This window comes from Platalea leucorodia (genome assembly GCF_965183815.1).
Source record: "Platalea leucorodia genome assembly, chromosome: 1".
NCBI lineage: Eukaryota > Metazoa > Chordata > Aves > Pelecaniformes > Threskiornithidae > Platalea > Platalea leucorodia.
In genome coordinates this window covers 43,704,266-43,729,784 of record NC_138823.1, presented here as the reverse complement: position 1 = coordinate 43,729,784, position 25,519 = coordinate 43,704,266, and the positions used below count along the sequence as shown (strand labels likewise).

The 25,519-nt window shown below is 35.4% G+C and overlaps 1 protein-coding gene across 2 annotated transcripts in view; it reads right to left on the bottom strand.

Moving 5' to 3' along the window:
• Nucleotides 1-1,396: 1,396 nt before the first annotated feature.
• Nucleotides 1,397-25,519, bottom strand: part of LOC309592890 (acyl-protein thioesterase 1) — a 47,973-nt gene continuing 23,850 nt past the window's right edge. Inside the window, exons 9-17 of one of the 2 annotated variants that reach the window (XM_082316857.1) lie at nt 23,745-23,807; nt 18,491-18,596; nt 10,267-10,354; nt 9,068-9,216; nt 7,112-7,168; nt 6,020-6,177; nt 3,953-4,099; nt 2,924-2,995; nt 1,397-1,870 (exon numbers count right to left, since the gene is read on the bottom strand). In XM_082316857.1, coding sequence (XP_082172983.1) covers nt 1,862-1,870; nt 2,924-2,995; nt 3,953-4,099; nt 6,020-6,177; nt 7,112-7,168; nt 9,068-9,216; nt 10,267-10,354; nt 18,491-18,596; nt 23,745-23,807 — 849 coding nt within the window. In that variant the 3' untranslated portion in view covers nt 1,397-1,861. Of the gene's footprint in view, nt 1,871-2,923; nt 2,996-3,952; nt 4,100-6,019; nt 6,178-7,111; nt 7,169-9,067; nt 9,217-10,266; nt 10,355-18,490; nt 18,597-23,744; nt 23,808-25,519 lie in introns of those variants that run through there. The other variant, XM_082316853.1, reaches the window with a different exon arrangement.

Sequence of the window (25,519 nt, the reverse complement as noted above, 5' to 3'; positions counted from 1 at the left end):
AATTTAGGTCTACTTGGCATCCAATTTGCAATCATTTTTAACATAATTTTTTGCACTTGTTCCTTTACAAACGTCTCCAAACAAAGCACTGCAATTAATATTAAGCGTCTGTCATTAGTTTGTTGCTGTCTTAAACAACTTGGGAAAAAAAAAAATCATCAATTATGCATCTTTAAGTAACTCTTAGGAAGCAATCCTGCCAAAGGACCTACACACAGGCTAAAAATAAACCCGTTCTGTTAGTAGAAAAAAGAACGTTTTCTAAATTAGGGTATTAATATCAAATAAATTGAGTTAAAACCGTTTTTATATAAATTTATGCAAGAAACTTTAAATGCTGAACAATTTTCTGCCTAAAAAAACGTTTGTAACTAAACTTCTGATTTAATCATTTTTCCTTTAGCAGAAAAACCACTTTTCCTTCCTTGCACAAGCTGACTGGAAAAGCTTGCTCTGTAAAGTATTTACTGAACACTTCGCAAAGCTCAAATGTCATCATACTATTTCCTACTCATTTGTTACGATTGCCACCATCACGCAAAAAATATTCAACATAGAAAATCTTGTTTTTCCTTCACAGTCAAGGAATATATCCTCCAGGAATCGCACATACTCTTCCCATCCCCCTGTGAACCCTTTATACATTGCCAGGATAGACCTTCTCAGCCCCAGGCTTCAATAAATTAAATAATATAAAATTAGGTATAATGAAAGAATTTAATCTCTTCTAAAGATGTTGACATATTTTTCCTTGAAAGCACATTTGAAAATACTTCTAAACATGTGCGCTGTTAAAAAGCAGGCTCTAACAAAGCAGTATGTATATCATTCCACATATGGAACAGACGATAACTTTAATAATTCATTCTCACCTGCAGGTCTATGATTGACGCTGGATACTCTACATCTCAAAATTCAGTTCATAAACAAAATTAATGTCATTTATATGAAGTGAATTTAATATTACCGCCCCAGCCAGTTTATACTGTGAACTGGTTAGCTGGTGTCATTAGGACAGCCTACAACACAATGCCTCTGCTTATTTACAAGGTCTAAACCAAACTTGGTTGTCAAGTAAAATAAGCGAAACTGAACATTCAGATTTAACCGACTATTTTAAGACATTCCTAGAAATAATACCTACTGATAGAATGTAAAATACATGCTTTGGGCAATAAAATATATTGCATTGATCAAAGCTGGTTACATAAACAAGCTTAACCAACCATTGCAATAGAGGTCATCATACCCACTAATAAATTTCCAAACCCCATGACCACAAATTTAGTCCTAATTCAGAAACAGTACATAAAAACTAGAGAGTTAACTAAATTATGACTTAGTTAACAACTGATTTTAACGTAATTAGATGAAGTTAAATACCTTTTCTCTTTGCAAAACTAGTGAACACAGCAGCAAGAAACAAATTCCATTCTTACAACTGAACAAATGTGGAGAGATAAAATACATATGGGAAGAGCGTGTATGTTTCAGATCGCAAAAAATATAGTACATCATTCACATAGTTAGAAAAAAACAAGCCAATTACCAAAATGTTTAATTGGTAAAAGTTTAATGTCAACTTACTTATAAAAATGAAAAAATATTTTAACATTCACCATACAATTGAGCAACCTGGCCCTACTGACTATCAGCTATAGGAAGGCATTTAAGGAAATGATGGTTGTGTCAAAACAAAGGCTAACTTCAGGCATGTATGCAGCTTAAAAAAAAAACAAAAAACAAAAAACAAAAAAAAACCAAAACTCATTTGCAGGAAGCTAGATGCTTAGCCTAGTTTTTAAAGCTAATTACAAAATCCTCTTTCATACTGGTCCAGATGTCTTGACAATTTCTTCTTCTAACAGAACTGTCAAAAGAAAAGAATTTTTATGAGATCTTCATACAGCTTATTTCTAAATCTTTGCAAGAAGAAACCGAAATATGACACCATACTTAGGATATGGAAATTACTAGTTAAAGCATTTAGCATTTGCTTATATCATAACCATTCCTTCACTCAAGCATCTTTATAGAGACACTTTGTAACTGCCACCTTACAGAAGGTTTTAAGGACAAATGAACTTTTCCAGGTACTGCATCAAACAATTTCTAAGCTTTAAAAATTATTTAGATATCTTGGAGTATAGATTTGAACAATAGTCAGTAATAAGATATGTAAAACAAGATGCATACAAGTTTTTTTTTTATGCAGTAATCTTAACGTATGCTGTGCAACATGGTTCTGTAGAGATGCAGCATTCTTAAAACAGAAAAATAACGGAATGAGAGTATCATGCTTCATATGGCATGCTATGACATCTTAAGTTGTGAATTTTACAGGCCTTCATTTCAGCATTTCTCTACTTTATTGGACTACCAGTGTTCCTCTGAAGCTTTTATAATTTCCATTTCCTGAACTTAAAAAAAAAAAAAAATTAAATCAAGTTATCACTGCCCTACACTTATCCTGGCACAGGAATATGGCAGCGGTCATCTCTTTTTTTATCCCCCCCTCTTTTCAAAGTAGGAAAAAAACTGGAAAAAACAACAACAAAAGGTCTAAAAAGGCCTGTTCCACTCGTCAAAGCAGAGATTAAAAACAGAATATCTTTGGGTGAAGAAAAACACTAACTTGCCACTACTTTGCATGGCAAAGCAGTATTGTAACTAAATGTCACAAAGTCATTTTCCTGACTTCTCTCTCCCTTTGCCACTGCCCTGCTTGCGTGATCTCACACCTTCAGTCAAAAACACTTTTCTAACCTAAAGCTATTTTACAATATCAACATGTAATATCATTAATGGGCTAAGAAATAACCAAAAGCCAACAGAAACTCATTTGTAATTTACTGTAAACCAAAATTAAGCACAGAGCCTGGCTGACTGCTATCAAATATGCAGAGCAGTCTAAGAGTCTTACCTTCCATCTGTTTCCACATTCATTACAGACAACAAACGTTGTCATGGGTTCATCAGCACTGCGGGTTTGAACCTTAGGCAAGGGCCAGAGCAGAAAAGGAAAATTAGTATCTTCAACTTCTGTTAGTATGTGTTCAATGTAAAGGTTTAAAATCAAAATTTAACATTAAGGAAACACATTTGAATAAAAATACAAGTTAACTTTCCATATCAATTGAAACTTTTGTCTAGACTATAGTGGTCATAAACTTATGTTTTGACAGATTTAGCAGCACTAAAATATCAATTTCAGCATAGAAACTATGCACATAATTCTAGGAAAAGATTCTGCAGTAAAACTACATGTTCAGTACAGCTTTACATATATTTACTGATGCAAGGTCTCATGATTGAAAAACAGCTTTCTACTTAAAGCATCTGACATAAAATATTAAATTATAAATGCAGCTGATCCTATGATCAAAATTACATGCCCTGAAGCACTGCTAAACAAATCAAAGCCCTTCTTACACATATTTCCTAATTAAAATAGAAAAAGGTTGTAGGAATGATTGTAAATCAGGGTCTAGTGTTAGTCAAGTGGTAGCTTCTTTATACATATATATATACACACACACATATATATAAATATATATGTATATATAATTTTATATGTATGTATCATTATTTCCTGCTATTTATTCCCTCTGTAAAGAAAAGTTTACACACAATAAATTAGCTCTCCTCCACATAAAACCATATTAATAAGATGTAATAAGAATTAGCAAAAACTCAGCATGGCAAAGAAACTGATGTTTCAGGCTATACAGATACTCAGCTTGGATTTACATAAAATCTTTGATAAATTAATACAACAAACTTTCTTTATGTAAGCACACCTAAGTAGACCCAACTATCTTCACATATTTTGTAATTTGTTAGCATTTTTTTTAAAAGTTCATTTTGTAATTAAAACTTTTTTTCTGTGACAATCTTGATATAGGACTTAAGCTTTGAAAAAGGAAAACGAAGAGTCTGAATAACCATGTACCTGGGTGTATGTACAGTTCTTCTTTTTGCACTTGCCACATGTAAACAGATCAGTTTGGGTACCTCCTGTTTTAGCCATCTGGTGCTCTCTGATAGCTTCTTTGGTCAGATTTTTGCGCATTTCTTTCAGCTCATCACTTGCCATTTCCTGTTACAGACAAAGAGCATAGAGAGTTTACTAGAGAGTTTTTGTTTTAAACAAGTTGTTACCATTGTGGAAGTGCATACCATTTTTGATTTAGAATCCACAAACAACAACTCTATTGAAGGGCAAAGTAATTCTACACATTTTTAATTTTACAAGACTTAAATTGGAATATTTCACAGCACAGAAGCTACAAAAAGTTAAAAATTTTCTTTTTTTTTTTTCTCTTCAATGCAGCTGGGGGGAAAAAAAAAAAATATCCCTAAAAGTTACAATATCAAACACCCAGAAACATTTCCATGCAAATGCATTTCTGAAGTTCAGAAATGTAATAGAGAAACAAGGTAGAAGAGGACTCAAAAGTTCTCTAGAAATGAGGAAAAAGATCCTCTCCCTAGGTCAGGTCCTTGCACAATCATCTCATTGACCTACAGAAGATTATTATAGGAAAAAATTACATTATTTTTACTATTTCCATATTTGTACGGAGAAAGACAGTATAGCCATAATTTACCATATGTTACCAGAAGTCATATACACTTAGTTTCAAAACATTAACCAAAGAGCTCAGAGTCACTGATTTTCCTTTAAAACAGTTCTAGTATGCAGATCTCCACAATGTACAGTAATCAAGTGTGCACAGCAAAAACAAGTCGTTCCATTTTTCTTCAATAAAGTTTTACGCCACCTCCCATGTAGATGTGGAATGCAAATCTTGTATTAATGCTGTTTCACTTTAGAAGTAATCTTAACACTAAGGGGTTTTTTAGCCATTAAAATTTTAATCCAAGACATTAATTAAAACAAAGAATGAGCACTGGACAACACAAAACTTTTGTTTGTGCATATGTACATACACACATGTAGAACAAAAAAACTCGAAATATGCACTGAAGATACAATCTACTTTTCTTTACACATTCCTTTATCAGCCTCTGTTTGCCTTAACCTTTACATGAAGCTATAGAAAAAAAAAAAAAACAACATATCAAAACCCCCAAAAACTTTTCTTTAGAATGAAGCTCATCATGATTTTCATTACTTGATCATAAATTTAATTTCTTTCAGTCTCCAAGATACTCCTTTATACCTGATTTGGAGGGGTAGAATCCAACACATGCAAGCAGAACTACGAAACTGAAATCAGATGTTAACTGTGCTTTTGTTTTTCTCTCCCATAAACTCTAATTTTTCATTTGACTTCCTAGATTTATTTTGATTTGTAAAGACAGTGAGCATCTGAATGGGAAATTCTATTCAAGTGTCCAAAACATTCTTTCAAAAACATAAATTTAATTTGATTTAAAAGGCAATTCTACTAGCTTCTTTCCCCTCTCATTTATGGCGTTTTCTATTTCTTGTGAAGAGTTGCCTTCAAAATCACTTGAAGTATTCTGTCAAATTTGAGATAAGCTTTAAATAAATACTGAAAATGCCAACAGGAGAGGGACTGATCTTTAAAACCACAGTGCTATACCTTGCATAGGAGCATAACAGGTTAGCATTTGAAAAACAAATGGTAAGACAGGCTAACACTTACATATCCAGAAAGGTGAATGGGTAAGCAGCTTGAAGTCACTAGCCAGATGTATTTACATCTTCCTAAACTTAAAAAACTATCACTGACATATCACGCGGCCTTCTAAAAATGGCACAACATACCGTGTTCCAGGAAATTTACATGTGACAGCTTAGCTGCCTTCTGACTTACAGACAAAATCAGGTATTTGGGAACCATTAACAGACACCACTTTCTTTCCCCCCATCCCAACAAAGCCCTGTAATTCAGACCGTGCAAGCCACAAACAAGCCACAGTCTTCTGAAAGTGCGGGCAGTTCACATAAATTATTTTTATGGCTAATAAATACAGGCCAGGACATAAGTCCAATAAAGAAATAGTTAAAGACCTATGCTTTACTTACCTCTGCTGTCATTTTGGCAAACTTGTCAGGAGGAATGTTCCCACATAACACATTTTTCCTTAGGTTAGGATTCTTTGCATCCTTGAGATTCGCTATTCTACTTCGTACCCTATTTTTGTATTTCATATCAGTGTTTTTTAATTCTTGAAAAATAGGTGCTTTGGATTTAAGGAACAAAACATTAACAAGTGTTATAAAGGAATCATTTTTGGGGGGCAACTTTTCTAAAGCAATGTACTTCTCCACCCCAACCAACAGTTACTCTCCTGTTCAACACAGCAGACTTCACGCCCTTCTGAAGCCTAATCACAGTTTATCACCTGGTCAGTGAAAAGTGAATTTTTGGGTAGCAAGATCTCAACTGAAATTGTGAAAAGTCATCCATAATTTTATGTCCAGTTCCTTGACCTCATCCTGAGGATTAAGTGATTTCTAAACCAAATATTCAAACACTGGCAGCTCACTAACAGAATTTTAAAATAGGTTTGCAACAGAAACAGGAAATTCCTTAACAGGAATGGTGGTTGACTGTAATTATGGAAGGACATTAGCAAGTTAGAATCATGAAGCTCAGAGTATTTCTATGCTTAAGAATACCCTCCCAAAAAAAAACTAAAATAAAACGCCCAGACCTCTGCTCTGTAACTATTCAAACACTGCTACCAGAAGAACCCTTTTGAAAACTCCAAATTAATTTAGAAATAAACTTGGAGAAAATGAAATAAAGACATTAGAAAAATATTAAAACTGTTAACAAGAAAAGATTTAAAAATAACATAGAAGAGCCCAGCATTTTATGTCAGAACGCTTCAGTAAGATATAATATTGCTGCTGCAAGGAAAACACACTGAACTGAAAAAAAACCCCACACACTCACCTACACACATTTCTATATGTTTTAAGGCAAATCATTTAGGTTGTGCTGTTTTTTTTAAATTTCTGCACTGATGTGCTGAATGCAGTTTGCTATTTTTATTTTAAATGAAATTAAAAAAAATTCAGTATAAAGATCAAGTTATTTAATTTTTAAATTATCAATGCTTTTAAAAAATACTCTTGTTCTAGAGCACATAGATGTACATCAAAGGATATCTTCTTCAATCTGAGAACCCAGCTCTTCCTCATCAGCACCAATAGCAATGTAATCATCTGAGGAAAACAAATAGTAAAATATTAACAACCTGACAATCTCATCAGTGTTCTGTATCCCTGAGAGCCCATATGAAACTCTGAAACTCAGCAAATTATGAAACAGCTGCAGTGAATTTTCCTTTTGTATAGGAAAGTTTAATTTACTGTATACTTATCCTTTCAAAACTTTTTTAACAGATTACTTGGAAGAACAAAAATAAGTGAAATGAAGAGCAACAGAAGTTTAAAAAAGTATAACCCTAAATCTTTCACAAAACCAAAAATTCTGACATCTATTTGCAAACACAAGTAGTAACAAAACACTTTGCTATACAGAAAAATTTTAGATATTCTAATAGGCTTGGCAAATACCCATCTCCACAGCATATCTGTGAGTAGAATAAACTCTTATAAAAAGAAAACTTTTTGTATCGTATTTTATCAATTCCTTCAGTCCAAACAATACAAGGATAAGCAATTAATGTTTTGCATGCATGCAAGAGAAAGATTTCACTAGAAACATAGTAATTAAATAACAAACAATATTATTAGATAATTTTGAGGAAAAAAAAAAAAGGCAAAGCAGAGATGTGTCATAAAACATATAAATTAGAAGAAATAAACCATAGCAATCTTGAAGACAATGAAACACTTGACCTAAAATTTCTCAAGACAATTGTTTAATGTTTCTGACCAAAACCCTTACTCATGAAAACAGCTGCCTTTCCAAGACAGCTTAGGACAAATTAGATACAGTATGTGTTTTCCTCCTTCTCATTTTAACATGGGTGTACTTCAATGAGCAATCCAAACACCAGTTCTCCTTCAGTCTCATGCACAAGGTCATAAAATGAGAAAATAACATTATTTTTTGAGACTGGCATTCAACCCATGGAAGATCAGTTTATATGTGCTGTAGAAAGTAACATAGCAAAAAGAGTTCTTGAAAAACTAGCTAAAATTAAGACTACATAGAATTATGACTACTTAGATGCTACATACAACGTTCTGGTCACAAATTATTTTAGAAGTCTATGAACTACATATCCAGAGGACCACAAATTCATCATCTTTAGTTAGTTTTTATTACTGTCTGTATCTGAATTTATGTGAATTAAAACAAAGAATAAAAAACTGGAGAGGGTAAAAATGGATAGCTCAGAAATCTGTTTACACTGGGTCAGGTTACATTAAGCTGAGAACAGAGGAACAGGAGCTGGGTTGTAAGTTCTGGTAGAAGAGAAGGACCCATAAGAAAAAATTCAGGTCATTCTAAGGAGTCCAGCTTTTAGTCTGGTGCTTATCTAGCATATCATTCAATTCGTCAGTTTAAAGACATCCAAGTGTACATGAGGGGGAAAAAGAAAAAAAACCCAAAACAGTCAAGGAATTTAGAGATGCCCAAAAGGCACGAAGATAGAGCAATGCAAGACTCTCTTATTGCGAGTATGTCAATGAGACTTCAAGATTAAATCAAAACAGAAAGGCAGCCTTCAAAAACGAAAATCTGAAGGCCCACAGGATCTCTGGTGTAAGAAAGGCAGGCATGTATATAATGGCACTCTCAGTCAGAGATAAGACAAAAACATAGCAGCTTCCACAAAAAGATTTAAATGAGGCATTAAGGAGGCAATAACCTTCCCAAAAAAAGTTCCACTGTAGGCAAGATATCAGGTGAACAGAAGCCACAAAATGTCCCGTATCATCAGCAACAAAAATGTATTTCAATACATTCCCATGCTGTCAAGGTTACTCGTTACTTGCAACCTGGGTGAACTGGCCTATGGGTATAAACACACAAATGGACACAAACAGGGTTTATTTTACCCTCCGGGGCAGGAGAAAAATAGAGTGGGAAGGACTGAAATAGAGAATAATGATATAGTTAAACTTGAAAATACAGTCTACAAAGCTTACCTCCTGTTCTGAGAGCTGCAGAGAGCATTTCTCTACATTTCACTCGCACAGAATCCGAAGTGCTTGGAGCCCGGGGAAAAGAAGGGATGAAAGAATTTGAGGGAGCACTACCCTCCTCCTTCCTGCTGCTGGAATTGCTACTTGAACTGCTAAAAAAAGGCAAAAAGAAAACTAATATTAATGTTTTCCCTCCCCCTCTTCAAATAATTTTGTTCCAGGGCAAAACACAGGTCTTTTGCTATATCCATTTCACGGTATTCCAAAAAAAGAGCACAGGCCACCTTTTTAAAGCTACTTATAGCTCTAGAGTCAATACAATTTTAAAAGTGTCTTTAGAATATTCACCAGGGTACTCCATACAATAGAGACACAGCAGGTATTTCATTCCATTATGTGACATATAAATTTTAATTCTCAGTTCTCTACATTAACATGAAATCTTTTTTTTCCCCCATGAAACCTTACTTTAAAAAAAATAGAAGATACATTACACTAACATTCAGTCTTCAGTGAATGCATTGCATTCAGTCTGCTTACTGTACTGAAATGGTACCACGGTCACAATCAATCAATGTCGCTTTGCAAACTGTAAACCAAAAAGTTTTCAGTTTGCATCAGGAAAATGATTAGAGGTTAAATTCCAATTTGAAAATGGCTGCTGGAAACAGATTCAGTAAAACCAGAAATGCATAGAAGAAATGGGCTTGCAGATACTATTTTGCAAATGTTCTTCAGTTCCTACAGCATTATTAACATGGGCTCATTTTTCTGATAACATATATTTTGTGTTTACCAAAAAAAGTGCAGAATGAGATTGTTTATTAAACATACAAGTTAACAGACAAAAGAAGTATCCTAAGCCTCTAACATATGCAATTACCACAAAGCTGTGACTGAAAGTTGTTCTGCAGTTCTCAAAGCTCAGTGCTAGTATGGAGAGAGGAAAGAGTATTTGACAGATGAGACAGATGGAATAAACAATAACTAGTCTGGCCATACCTTGACCTGTGGCTTTCATCTTTTTTTGTCAGCAGCAGCAGGATTTACTGCCCTAACAACACACCATTTCTTATACAGCCCTAAGTATTTCAGAAAAAAAAATGTGGAAGCTGTCTCTAATAGGACAAATTTGGATCAGGTAGTTTAATGTTAATTTATACTGAGCGAGATTATTTGCATAGTCATGAAGAATTAAGCACCTTTCTTCTCTGGCTTCAGGGCTGTTTTGTGAGGAAGATGCAGGCTCCTTTTTCTTTTCTTCAGAATCTTTATCAGTTGAAGGTCCATCTGGAAACACAAAACATGCGAAGCTCTCTTTTACCCAGAAATAGTAAGCGATTTAAAGCAGTGGTAAAATATCTTTGATGATTTCGCCTGAACCAGTTGGAAATGCTATCAGCTCCCACTCTCTGCTTTGACCTTCTCTTGCAGTACAGCCTTCCACTCCCCAACACTCTCCTCAACCCAGCAAATGGAAAATATGACAACACTTCAGATCCTTCGAGTCAAGACCAGCATCTGCTTAAACTGGCAGTGAAGACATAATGAAAAAGAAGACTTTTATGATTTATTTTTGCCAATTCTCCTGCATGAGGTAGACAATAACTTCTTGAACTACGATATCAAGTCTCTGCAGTTTGTCTTCCATGTTTTACATATAAGCTCCTACGAAATACATGTCATTCTTTTTAATTGTATTCCCAGGATTTCTACCAAAGGACTGAACCAAATGAAACTGTGGTGTGAAAGCTACCATGGCTGCCAAAAAATATAAAGATCATTTTCATATGCTTTTGAAGGAGTTTTCCAGACACGCACACAGCATCTTCTGTGATAGCTCTTAAATTATTTGCTTTAGTGTTTAAAAATATTTGAATTCACCTTTCCCATACAGGTTGTTTTTATAAAGAATAAAGACGAAAGCCTTTATTAAAAAGTGCAATCACAACATTTAACTTTAGCCTACTGAGAACACATACACCCTTCCATTGTAAAGAGGAATTCAGAGTGGCTATATCGAGCTCCTGCTTTGATTTGCTCTCTAGAAAGGCTGACTCTCTCCACTGCCTACAGAGAAAGCCGAGCGAGACTGGCATCACTCACTGACAGATTTTGTGAATTCCTCTCTCTAAGCCCTCATGAAGCTGTCATTACACTTCTAAATCCATAGACTATATTATTGGGATAACCACATATTCCAATCTTTAAAAAGAACTAAAAACAGAACAAGAAAAGGAGGGAAGTCTGATAAGGCTCAGTCTTTCCACGAAGATGTTCTGAACTAGGTATCTAAATCCTTGTTTAAGTATCTAAAAGTACCCTCATTTCCAGAACAGCACCATCCCCACATTTCTCAGGAGAACTTGGTCGTATGGAACACACAAATTCAGGTCTCTTATTCAAGCGCTGAGCTTTTTTTTTTCCCCCAGAGAGCAGAAAATTACTGTACTGGCTTATTTTTAATATGAACAATTTACATTTAAAGCTACACAGAAAAGATATTAAACTGAACAGGATTTTGATCCTTTCCTTAACTTTTGAGTTAAGGAATTTATCAAATGAAATAGCACTTTGTTAAAAAATCATCATCATAAAAGGAGATCACAGAGACAGCTGTACTGGATCAGACCAAGCACCCATCTACTATCCTGTCTCCAGCTGTACCTAAAAAGACACACCTACAAAACAGTATAGGAACCAGGCAAGCACGCAAAGATACTTCTCCAGAATATTTCCCCAGCCTTCAAGAGCTTAAAAGTTTGGTGATTTCCTCACCCACTGCTTGTAACTTTGTATTCAATCCTTAATAAATTTCTCCATTATAGGAAAAAAGGAAAATTAAACACAATAGATTATGCACTTGACCTGATGGTCTTTAATAAGCTAAAGGTGTTGTTCAAAAAAATCCTAAATAAAGATATCAATTCAATCAAGTATTACTTATCAAAAAGTAATTTCACTAAGAAAGCAAATGAGGCTATAAAACTGAATGGATCACGGAAGTTCTTTGCTATGACACCTAAAGTGCACAATACTCGGAGAAAGAAAACAAATCCCATTTTTAACATGCATATTCACATGACTACTCTCTATGGCCACAAACACTTACATGATATATAATTTTAAAAAATATCTAAATATGCATGTAATCTCATTTACCCTCATCATTTTTTAAGTACACAATGATTTTTGTCAGAAGCTTTAAGACAAACAGATCAAACGGGTATCTTGGGGTACAGCTCAGGTTCTGCAAAGCAGCATATCTACCTTAGAGCTGAGCTCTGCTTCAGCCCATTTACCTCCATATTTTTTTCTGGCACACAAGTTGTCAAATTCAGACCTGACCTAGGTATCTCCTGCTTATTTTGTATCAAATACACCACTACGGTATAGCTGGCACCTAGTTTATCAAACACTTCCATTTAGCCCAGCACCATTTCATCAGAGAAGGCAGGCACCTGAGAACATCTGCCAATACCCTGACTGCTTCTTTCACTTATGGAGGGCAGGGTATACATGAGGCAGGGGGAATAAAGCAAGAGGTAAAAGCACAGCTCTTCTTACACCTGCAGATCTGGCTATGCAAGCATTTCTCAAACCAAGGTCAAACTTCAACAGCTGAGACAACTGGACCATCTTCAGCAAATATGTCTTCAAAACTACAACTTCTTTAATCACTTAGAGAAGAGTTTATAGACGCTTTTGTTTAATCCAGTTTCAGAAATCTGAAAATAAAGTTAACAATATTCTCTGTTTGCTCAAAATAGTCTCCTAAGTGTTTAAGTCATTCACTCTTACGGATCATAAATTGGAAAGCACCGAGGAGAGGAGATCCGGTGTCAAGCAGTATTTATTCTTAAACTCACACGTTAATAAGGATTTCTTATTTTATTAAAATACTGTATTGGCAAAAGAACAGAATGCAATTAACAGCCTGCTAGACAGCGTTTCAACTATCCTCTGGAGAAAGGAAAAGAAATTATCCTTGAGAAACTAAAAGTCCTTACTAATTAACTTATTTCACATTCAATGGTCAGACTCTAACACAAAGGAAAAATGACAGCTAATGGAAACTACAAACAACCACAGAAATTCTAACAAAGCAAGATGGAAAAAATTGCCCTTCTGTTAAAGATATTTAAAAATTCCAATGAGCAAGTGATTCACGTTAGGAAGTCTATAGAACATCATAAATATTTACATCATTTAAATTACAAGTTGCTTTAAGAAGGCACAATTACTTTTTCAACTTCGTACAGCTATTAAAACTTACCAAAACTTTTTTTCAGAAACAAATTTAAATTGTAATCAATTTTAGGATTGAAAACTAACTTCATGGTTTTAGCTACTGCAGCTTCAGAAGGCCATAAAAAAAAATATCTAAGCTTTTTTTTTTTTAATATGATAAGCTGATTTATATTAATGCTTCTTTAAAATACAGAGAACAAGCTGGTAACATGAATTGACTATCAGCCATTGGAATAAGACTATTAAATTCTGACTACTGCGTTGCAGTTTCTATCTGGAACTTGCAATTACTTTGAAAGATACTTATATCTTTTCCAGTGAAATAACCTCTCCAGGGTAAAACATGACATGACAGTATTCTTTGTTACCAGAACAAAATTTTTAATGTAATAATATACGGCCAGAGATAACATAATTAATCTGAATGTTAGAAGCCATTAATAGCTTCATCGTAGATTCTTCTAATTATATTACAAGTGAACTCAAAACATTTGCTACTAGCAAGAAAAAAATTAGAAAATAAAAAGATGTAATGTTATTAATTTATAAATTTAACTTTAAATTACAAAATTTTTTAAAGTAAGAATTTTTCAGAAATGTTAATGAAAGGTGGCTAGTTATTCCCTGGAAGCACAGGAGAATTTAATTTAGTGGGTTATCTTATGTTACTGATTCAGATATTACCACCAAAACTTGGAAAGTTCTGAGCATTCAGTTTAAATAAGTTAAAGAGATATGAGAACAGGTAACAGATAGCATAGTCATTAATTTAACAATGACCCTCATATTTAATAATTCTTTAGGCCCCTTTTTCCAGACCCTGACCAAAATAATCTTGAGATGTACAAGCAGCTACACTTGTCAGCAATTCATCTGCAAGATGTAGTAAGATGTGAAGGTAAGATCCGAAAAACTTCTTCCTAGTAGTAGCATAGGGAGGAATAATATCTAAAAATCTATAAATTAACAACAAAATCATGAACTGTTTGCCGTTTTTAAAGACTTTTTTGTCATAAGTGACAAAAGAACATGACGCTAACTTCTTTGTTATAGATGTTTTCTCTCCTATAGAGGATGATGTGATTTGCATCATGTGTTATTATCGCTCCACTGATAATCCTAACAAATTATAGATCTACTAATTGTACATGGACAAGTCCAAATACACATTTGACAGGAGGTGACTTCCACAGGTCATACCTGAAATGGAAATGAAACTACTGAAATCATTTTTGCACTTGATTCTACTTTCTATCTTACAAAGACATGTACTCCTCTTATCAATAGTAAACAAGAATACTCTTAAACACTATTAAACTGTAACTTAGGAACTCATTTTGTCAATAACAATTTTTTTGAGCAAAGCCAGGAGGTTACTAGATGTCCTTGAACAGCTTTACCTAATGACAGCATTAACATACCTGTAAGATAGCCCTAGACTGTACCAGCTTGCTCCAGCAGAATCAAACTCAGGTTCGAAATAACAAAGGATTGTAAGAACAAAGTAATCTGAGTAAAACACTTCGGTAAGTCTGGCTGGTGTTATCTTCTCTTAACAACATTAAGCACTTAAACATTCTTTTAAAATAAAATTACTCAGGCATGCACTTTTTTGAAATAGGCATTTCAAAATGTTCGTGGCCCCATTTTTAGTTTTTATTACTGACAACAGATGATCACGCTTGCACTTAATGTTAAGATTATTGTCTAATCATTCAGCATTTCCAGTTCAGTACATAAACTTACTGGAGTTAAGTTTACTTTGTTAGAGGTCTGGACATTCTTTTTCACTGTACTCTTAGAGTTCAGTAAGTAATTATTTGTGATGGAGAATGTTAAATTCCTTGAAGAATTTGTTGTTGTTGTTGTTTAATATAAAGGAACACACCTCATAACCTAAATGGGTATGCATAGATTCATTATGTGCATAGCATACTCTATATACTCAGCTACTTGGCAAAACAATTGTTCTTTGCAAATCCCATGTTATAACTGAACAGTGTTTTATTCTGAGAGCAGAACTCGCTTCCGTATGTAAATTGTGACCAACTCGGCTGTGTGGTTTAACGTTCTCACAGCAACATCTGAAAGCGATCTGCCACTGTAGCTGACTCAATGAGTCACTTCAGACAACGCTTGCAAGCCCTCTGCTGGGCAGCTCCCAACCCCCCTGGAAAAACCACAGGTAACCTGGCATGGCTCTGGTCAAGCCATAAACATCTGGTGATTCACAACCTTCCTTTGATTTCTTCTCATGTTTCCCATGCATTCTTAAAACGTAAGTTCCAATAGCATTCAACTTAGACAGTACATGCAGCCTGAACAGTCAACGATTCTTGCCTAAATTCAAAATGTCATTTATAAAAATAACTCACAAGACTTCAGATCTCTGAGTACAATGCTTGGTACGATTAACAGCTGTCCACTTCTGTTGCCATCTTTGATCCATACCATTTTACATGCACTATAAACAGCATAATCGAAACTGATTTCTCAAGCAGCTCAACATACGGTATTTCGTATTCTTCTGAGAAAGTCAAAACTAATGATAAAACAGAATAAGAGTACTTTGTAAGATTCCCACCCATACTTCATACAGACCAGATACCCTATCTTCCACAGACATGAGATTTTAAGTTTAATGAATTACTGAGCAGTGAAACGAGAGGTGAAACATTTGCCCTACTACACTTTATTATATAGTCTACATTATGATCAAGGAAAACTTAACTACATAAGTTTTGAATACAAGCAGTGCTGTACTTTCAGGAATAATTTGATTTTATGTAATAAGTGCACAACCACAACTGTGCAAGACCTCACACAATAATGTACATGCAATAATATCTGCCTTGTAACAAAAATTAGAGCATAAACAAAGGTCACATACCCACTGTCTCAAGAAAAAGTATTCAGTTCTGATTAATGTCAAATATTTGCTATTTACTTCCCAGTTCCTCACATGTTTGACTTCACCTGAGGTAAGCAGCCTTAGGTAGAATCTCCCAACTGTCTTAATCTGAATGTGGCAAGCCATCAAAAGGGGAAGGTCCACCTTTCCCCAGCTGTATGTTACGGCCGCAATCCCTGTGCAGGAAAGAGTAACTGCAAACAGGCTGGACCAAGAAACTGATACAGTTGCAATCTAAGCCAGAAGAAATTAACAACATGACTGGTTTTCAACTGGTCAGTTCCCAGGTCTGGCCTCCTGGATAGCCACTTGAGTACTACTGGTGGGAGGGAGCAAGGAGGCACCTGTGCAGAAGGCAAGCCAGGACCACCCCTTTCAGCAGCAGCCTACACCCAGATTGACCTGCCATGACCATCAGGCACCACGGTCTTATTCCAGACTTCTACAGCATGAACACCCTCTGGTCCTCAGGCATGAATAATATTCCCCGTGTTTCACAATGTTTGAACACTTAAACATCAGTCAGCTGTAAGTAACAAATTATTAAGACAAGTTTGACTGACTTAAGATGTTGTGTTAAAAAGAATGAGACAGACGGCTACTTTTACTGTCTCAAAAAATAAACAGCAATTCCTTTGCTCAAAGGACAGTGATAACCAGAAGGGTTAGCCCCTCCCAAAAAGCAGTATCTGAGGGTACTCCCAAAAGCTGAGAATTCTGTGGGAAAAAAGAGTATTTCCTCTACTTTGCTGCCTAAACTAAGTTGCAGTATCAAAAAATCTGAACTTTAGAGAAAAAAAAAAAAACTACAACAACTTTAATAGGACCTTCTTTTTAACTTAAATTAATAACTTGAGAGCTAGGTCACTCAATCCAGCTGCTGCTTTTAGAAGTCTTTAGAGTAAGCCAAGTTAATACGCAAGTCCATTTCTCTACTTATGTATCTTACCACTTTCATGCACTGGATATAATACAGTTGGACTTCAAGTTCTAAGTGGAAATTTAAACATAAAAAGTACATAATTTCCACTATTTACCAGTGAACTCTAATCAGATCCTTTATAAAGCATGCATTTAATTTATAATACAAGTAATTACCATGATTTTAAAAGTATTTTATCAGCATATCTAGTACTATCTAAATTTAATTACTAAAACTAACCTAATTCGTATTATCTAACTTTCTAAAGGCAGGCTACAAAATGCCTGCTGTAGAGGTTGTTGCTTCTTACTAGAATATAGAAGTTGAAAGCTGTCACAAATTGTCCATTTCTACATACATATACTGTTGGATGGATACAAAGTCATTTGTACACCATTTACAAGAGAGTAATAAAGTATCTGATAAAATACTTCATAACCGATAAAAATGAGGCTGACTTCAAATGGCAGGGGACTAACACTTCCTGGTACTTAGCATATTTTTCTAGACAGAATGGTAAATATTTGAAACAGTAGAAAATAACAAACTGTTTTCTATTTCAAAATTTTAAGCTTCCTAAATCTCAGTTTACCTAAAACTGGATACAAAGAAATAGAGTACAGCACAGTGTATGAACAAAAAATATCTGGACACAATTTGAGTGTTTTCAAATACAGTAAAATTAAGTACTACAAAATACGCTTGAATAAAAGCCTGCTAATAAGAAGGCTTCATTAAGCACGTTGATTGCTTGAAGGGAAATTAAACAAGAAGTATTAACTCGCTAATTAGTAAGTTGTTTAAAACTATGAAGGTTTTAGAAAGTGCAGGTCTATTTCTCACTACCTGTAAGTTCTAACAGATTTTTAACATCAATTTTTTACCCTTTTTTTTTTTTTGTCTTAACAAATCACTTTCTAACCAAACTTCAAAGCCTCCACACTCTCATATGAGATTTTGTACAAGCTCTTCAGAGTACCTGTTATATTTGACAAAGGAAATAGTCAAGAACAGGTTCGTTAGTGCTTAGTACTGCAGTACAGTCACTCTAGCTCAACAGCAGGCAGTGAGACTTCAGGAATGAGTCATGTCACAGAAGCTGACTTCCTACTGCTTGCCAGCCCCAATAAAAATATATCAACTTTTTCCTCTGAATACACTTTCACAGTAATGCACTGGTGATAGTCAAAGAGTAAAAAACAACTACATCAGTACAGAAAGTTTCAATACTTACACAGGAGCACAAATGTGTCTAAAGCAAGGCAGTGTCAAGGATTTGCATCAAGACTGCATACAGTTAAAACATGCAAGAGCAGGGAAATAAAAGTTTGTGTCACCATACCTAACAGTTTCTTCCAAGACTTGATAAGAGATTTTGCTAAAGATGTAACTTCTTCATCTGTGCTTTGCTTGCGTATCGCATTCACCGACATTCCAATTCTGGTAGACTGCAAGAGAAATAAAAATATACACTATAAAAGGTGACGTGAAGATAATTTAACAAGTAAACATATATAAAGTTGTACTCTGACATCATTTTTTAAAAGTATCTTTTTTTCTTTGTTTTTGCTTTTGAGTTTTTTTTTTTTTTTTAGGAATCTCAAGATGAAATGCTGCAAGCATTTACAAAACTTATTTTAACAACATGGACATTTTAAAAACAAATACAACAGTATTACCATTTGTTTCCATCACAGAAGTTTGGGGCCAAGGGTGCGGTGGGGCAGGAGGGTTAAGGGGAATCAGTCAGAAGATTTTTGCTCCCAAACCATTTCAAAAAGCTCTGCAGAACTACTTACCTAAACTAAGTATGACATTCAAAACAACTAACAATGAGAAAATCATATGTACATCTTAATGTTATGTAAAATTTTTAGCAAAGGTTCTAGCCTTAAAACCTTATTTTTCTGTGAAGAAATTACTGTATTTATATTTTGGCATGATCAGAAGCTTCAGTGACTGAATTCCCGTGTAGTGCCTATGGAAGAAGCTGTAATATCAGTTGGGACTGGCCACATTTTAGATTCCTAATAATTTTGGCAATACTGAAATTCTTTAAAATCTTAAGCAGAGAGGGTTCTGCTTTCAGATAGAAACAGTAAGACCAGCGTACCCCTCTGAAAAGGCCAAGACAGTGACAGGCTTTAAATCTTTGGCACTACTGCCACCTATAGAGTGAAGAGGAGATTAATTTACAATCCATTCCTTTTAAGACTCAGAAGATGAGGACATAAATTTAGCTCATCAGCAACAAAAGCTTCATTTTAGAAAACTTCTGGCCAACATGTTAATCTAACAAGTAGAAGACTTCCACACTTAGTTTCATGAGAAGAGAAAAGTGTTTAACAACACAAATAAGTATTTTTTTATCATTTCCTATTTTGGTTAATGACTAAATTTTTTAAATTGTTCTTAAGATGCTTGGTTTTGTTGCATTTACTATTTAGAGGATTCACTAAATATAAATTATTCTACTTACTTTTGCAGTAGCTCATCATAAATTTCCTTCTCCTTTAAAGGAAAATGTAAATCTTTGTAGCTCGCTAAAAATGGAAATGATTTGTTCCTGTAAATTACTCCTTACGACCCACACAACACTTTTTAGGGCACCATGGATGTGCTAAATGACTGGAAATGTACTGAAATATTCAGTATCTATTTCAGCAAAGGAAACACATCAAATAACCTTAGGTCTGAGCATCAGCTCTAAACATGTATTTTGAATTAAAGAAAACAGATTGTTACTCACCTGTAACTAAAGTGTTTCAAGATGGACTCTGCTCACTCAGACTAACAGTACTGGCCAACTCTCTTGACATATTAAACACATACTCTGGACATTATGTTCAGACAATAAAGGAACTCCATAAAATACTCATCATATCTGAATGAGAAAAATGTATCTACAAAAAAAAAATAACCCTCCACTGATAACTGGGTACAACCATGGCCTACTCTCATCAGCAAAAAGGAAAGACACCAACTTAGAGATTACTTAGGTAAGTAAAACTCAAAAACTCAAGCAAAACTCAAAATTAATTGGATAAATTAATTTCTTCCTCTGATCACACAAGAGAAACAGATTATGGTGACTGTCTAAACTGCTGTTTTTCTTAAGGCAGTACATAAACATAGTTCATTTGTTTGCTTTTATATAGCACTTGGTCTGGCCTCTCCTAAAAAGAGAGGAAGGAACGATCTACCAATTTATTTGCCTGCAAACTGACACAGGTAATCACGAAAGATCAGTGTTATATTCTCAAAATGACTGTGCTTTAATGACAAACCAGCTGTCAGCATTTGAAATTTCCTCAGTCTTCCAGCCTACAAAGCTGGTCTTGTGAGAGCCATTTTAAGTGGAAAATTCCGGTATTTTTGCCTAGCCCAGCGTAACCTGTGGAACTGCTTTAACTCTCTGCCAGTTTATAAGTGTGCAGGTATATGAAAACCTTCCTCACTCTGTCCAAAATGCATTTTTAATGGATCACTCTTCCCCACTTCACATTCTAGAGCACTTTTCATCCGGTTTCTGAGAGTAAAGAGGCTCAGAGACAGCATAAGACAGCTGTTTTCGCCCCTGAAGCATTCAAGCTGTAGGCCAAGCAGCCTCCAGTTGGTATGAGCAACAGTTAACATAAGCAACCTATGACTGAAACCAAACCAAAGCATATGGTGGCAGCTACTCTTCTCTAAACCAGATCAAATGAGAGAATGTAAGTAACATAGTTGGGGAAGAAAAGCAACCACTGAAGCAAGCAGAGGTGTTACCAACTTTAAATTGTAAGAAAGTATGAGTACAGAGAATTGGTGAGCACCTGGACCAAAGCAGAGCCAAATCAACCCCTGAAGAACAACCACCTCCAGGTCCCCAGGTCTCCCCAGCTCACCAGCAAACTGGCAAGAAGTCATTAACAAGGACCATACATCACAGCCTAGTTCTGCATACGTATGTGTAATTTCCAGTAAAACCTGTTCATTAAAATAAAGACCGTCTGTCTCACCCACTGTTTAGCTGAACGCTACCCACAATTGTCACCAGGGACACGATGCCTTTAATACTGTGCGGCTGCTGAACAGATTTGCAATTCTGACCACCGGATAAATCACGTGTGAGGAAGGCTACTGGCTCCCTGCCCAGCTAAGCAAGGATGAGCTTGCTTACATAAAGCTCGTTAGATATGACACAATCATATTATTGTCTGTAACCACTTCAGCTTTCTGTGACAAAAATCAGGCAAGAAAGACACAAGACACAAGCACATGTCCAGACTACTGATGTGCACCTTCCTGTTCCACATACCTGTAAATTGTTCAGAGAACCTCGCCAGCTCAGACTGAAGCAACAGTCGTGTTGCGGGAAAAATCATCACTGCTCTTATTACACAGGAATAATGAAGCTATTGTATCAGCTCGCAGTGCTTTTCTCAGTGTAGCCAGCTTTCAAAACTGCTTAAAAATGGGTGCGGAAGTATGTGTTTCACTCGTGTCCTGCGTTTCATCAGTTCAAACACACCAATAGATACCTCAATCTACACAGAGGAAGTTAGCGTTCCCACCTTCTCATGATCATCGCCTTTCTTGACATTAGCACACTAATGATTCACTACCAGAGTGATGTGTATGATTACTTTGTATTTCAACTGTTGCTCCGAGTCCTCCATTACTTAAGCAAATTTGGGAGACTAGCATAGAAAATTTATGGCAGACTTCACATATTTATAAAACTCTCAACAAAAACAACGTAAATTTGAGTCTAAACATGTTGCTAGTGCAATCTTATGCAGTGGAACCATTTTGAATACAGCAGCGGATACTTAAGAAGAACTTCTTAACTAAGCTACAGTCAATCTACCATGCAAGAGTATGCTAAAATACCTGATCCCTTTAGACCTACTGTAACACAGAGAAATCTTCTTTACAAACTCATATGGTGCCCACCCCAATAGAGATTAAAAACAATCTTTTACTGCAAATATTATTTCGCTGTAAAAACAGGTACCTGTCATATGGATGGGAATAAATAAGCTTCTTTCAAGTAGGATAGAAAGCTGGACAGAATTAATATGCAACACTACATAAATTGAGGGTCACACAGGTGCCCTAAAAGGCAGACAGTTGAGTTTGTTTGTACTTAGCAAGATTAAGAGTCCTCCTCTGTTGATAACATTACTAAGGTTTTCATTGCAACTAAAAAAAAGAATAAGTTATCTACTTGTATATTCTTCAGATCCTCATGGTTCAAGGGTAAAATTGTTCTGCTGTTCTGTGTAAAGCTTCTCCTTCTAGTCTCATTCTTCACACTAAGCAGAACAGGTTTGCACAGCAGCGTTTACAGAATTCCCAGACCACTTGCAGCGAGATTTTTCATTCCAAAGGCAAAAACCATTATTACACAAATACTTTGTATTAAGACCTGCACAAAGAAACTCAAAAGAATCAGGTCAGCAGAGGGCTTTTCTGGATTTTGTTGTGGTTTTGTGTGGGGCTTGAGGGTTTTTTTCAGATTTTTTTTAAGGAAGGAGGAGGTTGCAGTGTCGTATCAGCCATGCTCATTCATGCATGAAGGTGACACTTTCAAATTCCTATTTTCTGTCACAAACAGTATTAGTAATAACACACTAAATACATTCTGCAAATATATAGGATGCATACGTCAAGAATGACATTGCTACTGACACTTCAGATTTGAACTTTATAGCTAATTCTGTATCTGTGACCATTAATTGTCACTTAAAAAAAAGTTACTTTTCGGCCCCTTCCAATTTAAGTGGCTACCACAGCAATCAGGTCTTACATTTACCTCTGCCATTTGAAAATTTTCACAGAGATAGGAAATATCTAGTTACTTTGGAACAAAAGTTGTTCATTGACGAATTACATGACAAACTCTGAAACTTAACATGCAAATAAAGTTCACTGAGTTACTTTTTGAAAGATTTTATAAATAATATATAAAATACGGTGTTAGAGATGTAGATATAAGCAAAATTAGAGAGAGTATGCACGCAAGTGAGAGAGATTGTACCACACCATCACTCCTGCCCAGGGGAGTGAAAGAAGAGGAGAACGAGTAGTATAATTACCTTAAGAAATACACTACTCAGAGTTGGGGGGGGTGGAAAGGAGGGGAAGAAAATGGTCAAATACAACTTGCCTGAAGGTATGAACTATGCTTCTCCTCACTTACAATCCAAATCCAGAACTAACTACATAAGAAAAGAAGGTATCAGCTGTAATCGGTGCATTATCCTTCAGAAGGAAGGAAACACATCACATTTGTGCTAATAAGAACCTAAGATTACATGTAGGGTAAGTTTATAAGCAGCTCTTCCCCTCTGTCAATGACAAAGGTCACTATTTTCAACTTGAACAGAAAGATAAGCTTTAAGAGCTTGCTACTGGAAGAAAACGCTTATCTTAAGTGCCATAAACCAGAGTGAAATAAGACCGGTTACCCTATAACAACACTGATTCTTCCAAGGAGTTTCTACACAGGAATCAACTTTAATAGTGCAACCTTCTTCCAAATTTGCTGGCTTCACCTTCATCATTATGGAGTTAATATTTGCAACATAACAACAAGAAGAAAATCATACCTGTAGCAACTCAAGGGTCATGGGAATATTCTTAAGCTCCTTCAATAAATCAAGAGCTCCAGCCTGCAAAAAAGAAAGAAAGAAAGAAAAAGTCAATTTAGTAGTAATTGGGTACTTTAAATATAGTATCAACAACATGCTCTTATCTACCTTCACAGTCCCAGACTGGATTCAAACCATCAGTTCCCCATGTATCCACAGAACAACTCTAGGACAAGGAATGTTCTGCTTCACAAACTCTAAGCATTAACAGGCCTTAACTCAGAAATTGAAGTATTCACTCAAAGATTAGAGAAGTTTTATCCCATATAATTCAAATGCCAATTAAAGCATTCCATCAATTACTACTTAACCAACACACATCCTCAAGAAAACAGCCTCAAGGGTACTTCACTTAGCAGCATCAGAAACAAGCCAGACAACAGCAGCAATTTTCAGTTCAGAACAACCTCACCCATTTTAGCACAAGAACTTGGAGTTGAGAAGCACTGCATAGTCAATCAACAATGCATATATATATATATGCACATATAACTATATATATAAAACGCATACATAGCCAACATGCTTAACTGTATTTTCAGTGGTGTGGTAAAGCCAGAGAAGTTTGCTGGTTTAAAAACTGTGATCAGATTACACTATTTTACCAGACACAGCTATAGTTTCCCCAACAGAAAAAGACAATTTTGTGAGTGTGTCTACCAACAAATGCCCAAATAAAAAAAGCTGAGCAAGACCTGCTTTCCAGTCTTATTTTCAACTATTAAGTTTAAATACTTAATTCAATGAAATACACAGATTAGGCTACAGAGATTAGTGCAGGCAACGCTCTTCAGCCTATACCAGACTAGCCAAGCATTAACATGTTCCAAACTAGAAGCCAGAGCCCATCCTAATGTTCTATAACATCTGAGCTTATGTACTTGGTTATTATTCAGCTGTCGTGGGTTGTTCTTTTTTCCTTTTTGCCTGCTAAGACCATAAGGAAAGGCACAAACTAATACCATGTAAGCAGCAACTGATGAGTTAATTTCAGAGATTGTACTGCTAGGAATTAATAAACTCTATACACAGCTACTCTGACTAACAGTCGATTCCTTGGTGATGTTAGCCTTACTTAGACAAAAAAGTTTTCATAAATTTGAGCTCCATCATTTACTTTAACCTCTATATCCTTGATGATTTACCACCTCTACTGAAGTAAAGCTCTGCACCGTCCACTTCTTACTGTGCACACAGATTGTCAGACTACAGCAACCTCCTAAAGGTTGAGATTATTTTGCTGTTATTCAAGTGCACATGGTTCTGAACCTGTGAGCTATGAACAGCAAGAAGGCAACCGCCTTCACATAAGAGGCCACTCTACCCAGACTAAGCCCATTACCTTCCCACTTCTTTTTTTTTTTTTAAATTCATGAGGTTTGGAAATAAACTCCACAAAATTTCCATCTTGCAGATCTTTGGAATTTGATTCCTTTCTCTTTCCTTACCTCTCTCTCTCAACTCATCCTATTTTGTTTACTTTAATAGGCATTTTGCTTGCCTTTATTTTTAAATTCTCCCCTAATCAACTTCTAATATGACACCTGTTGCAAGGAAACTCTTGTAATCTCCTGCTGCATCTGCAGGTCTTACAATTTAAGCACTAAAGATAGCACGTAAAATAACCACCAAGAGGCTGAGAAAGATGAAAGTGGAACTTGTGTGTCACATCCAAACAGGCACAGCTTTAGAGGCTTTCAAATGTCTGCTATAACCTCTGTTTTCTAAACACA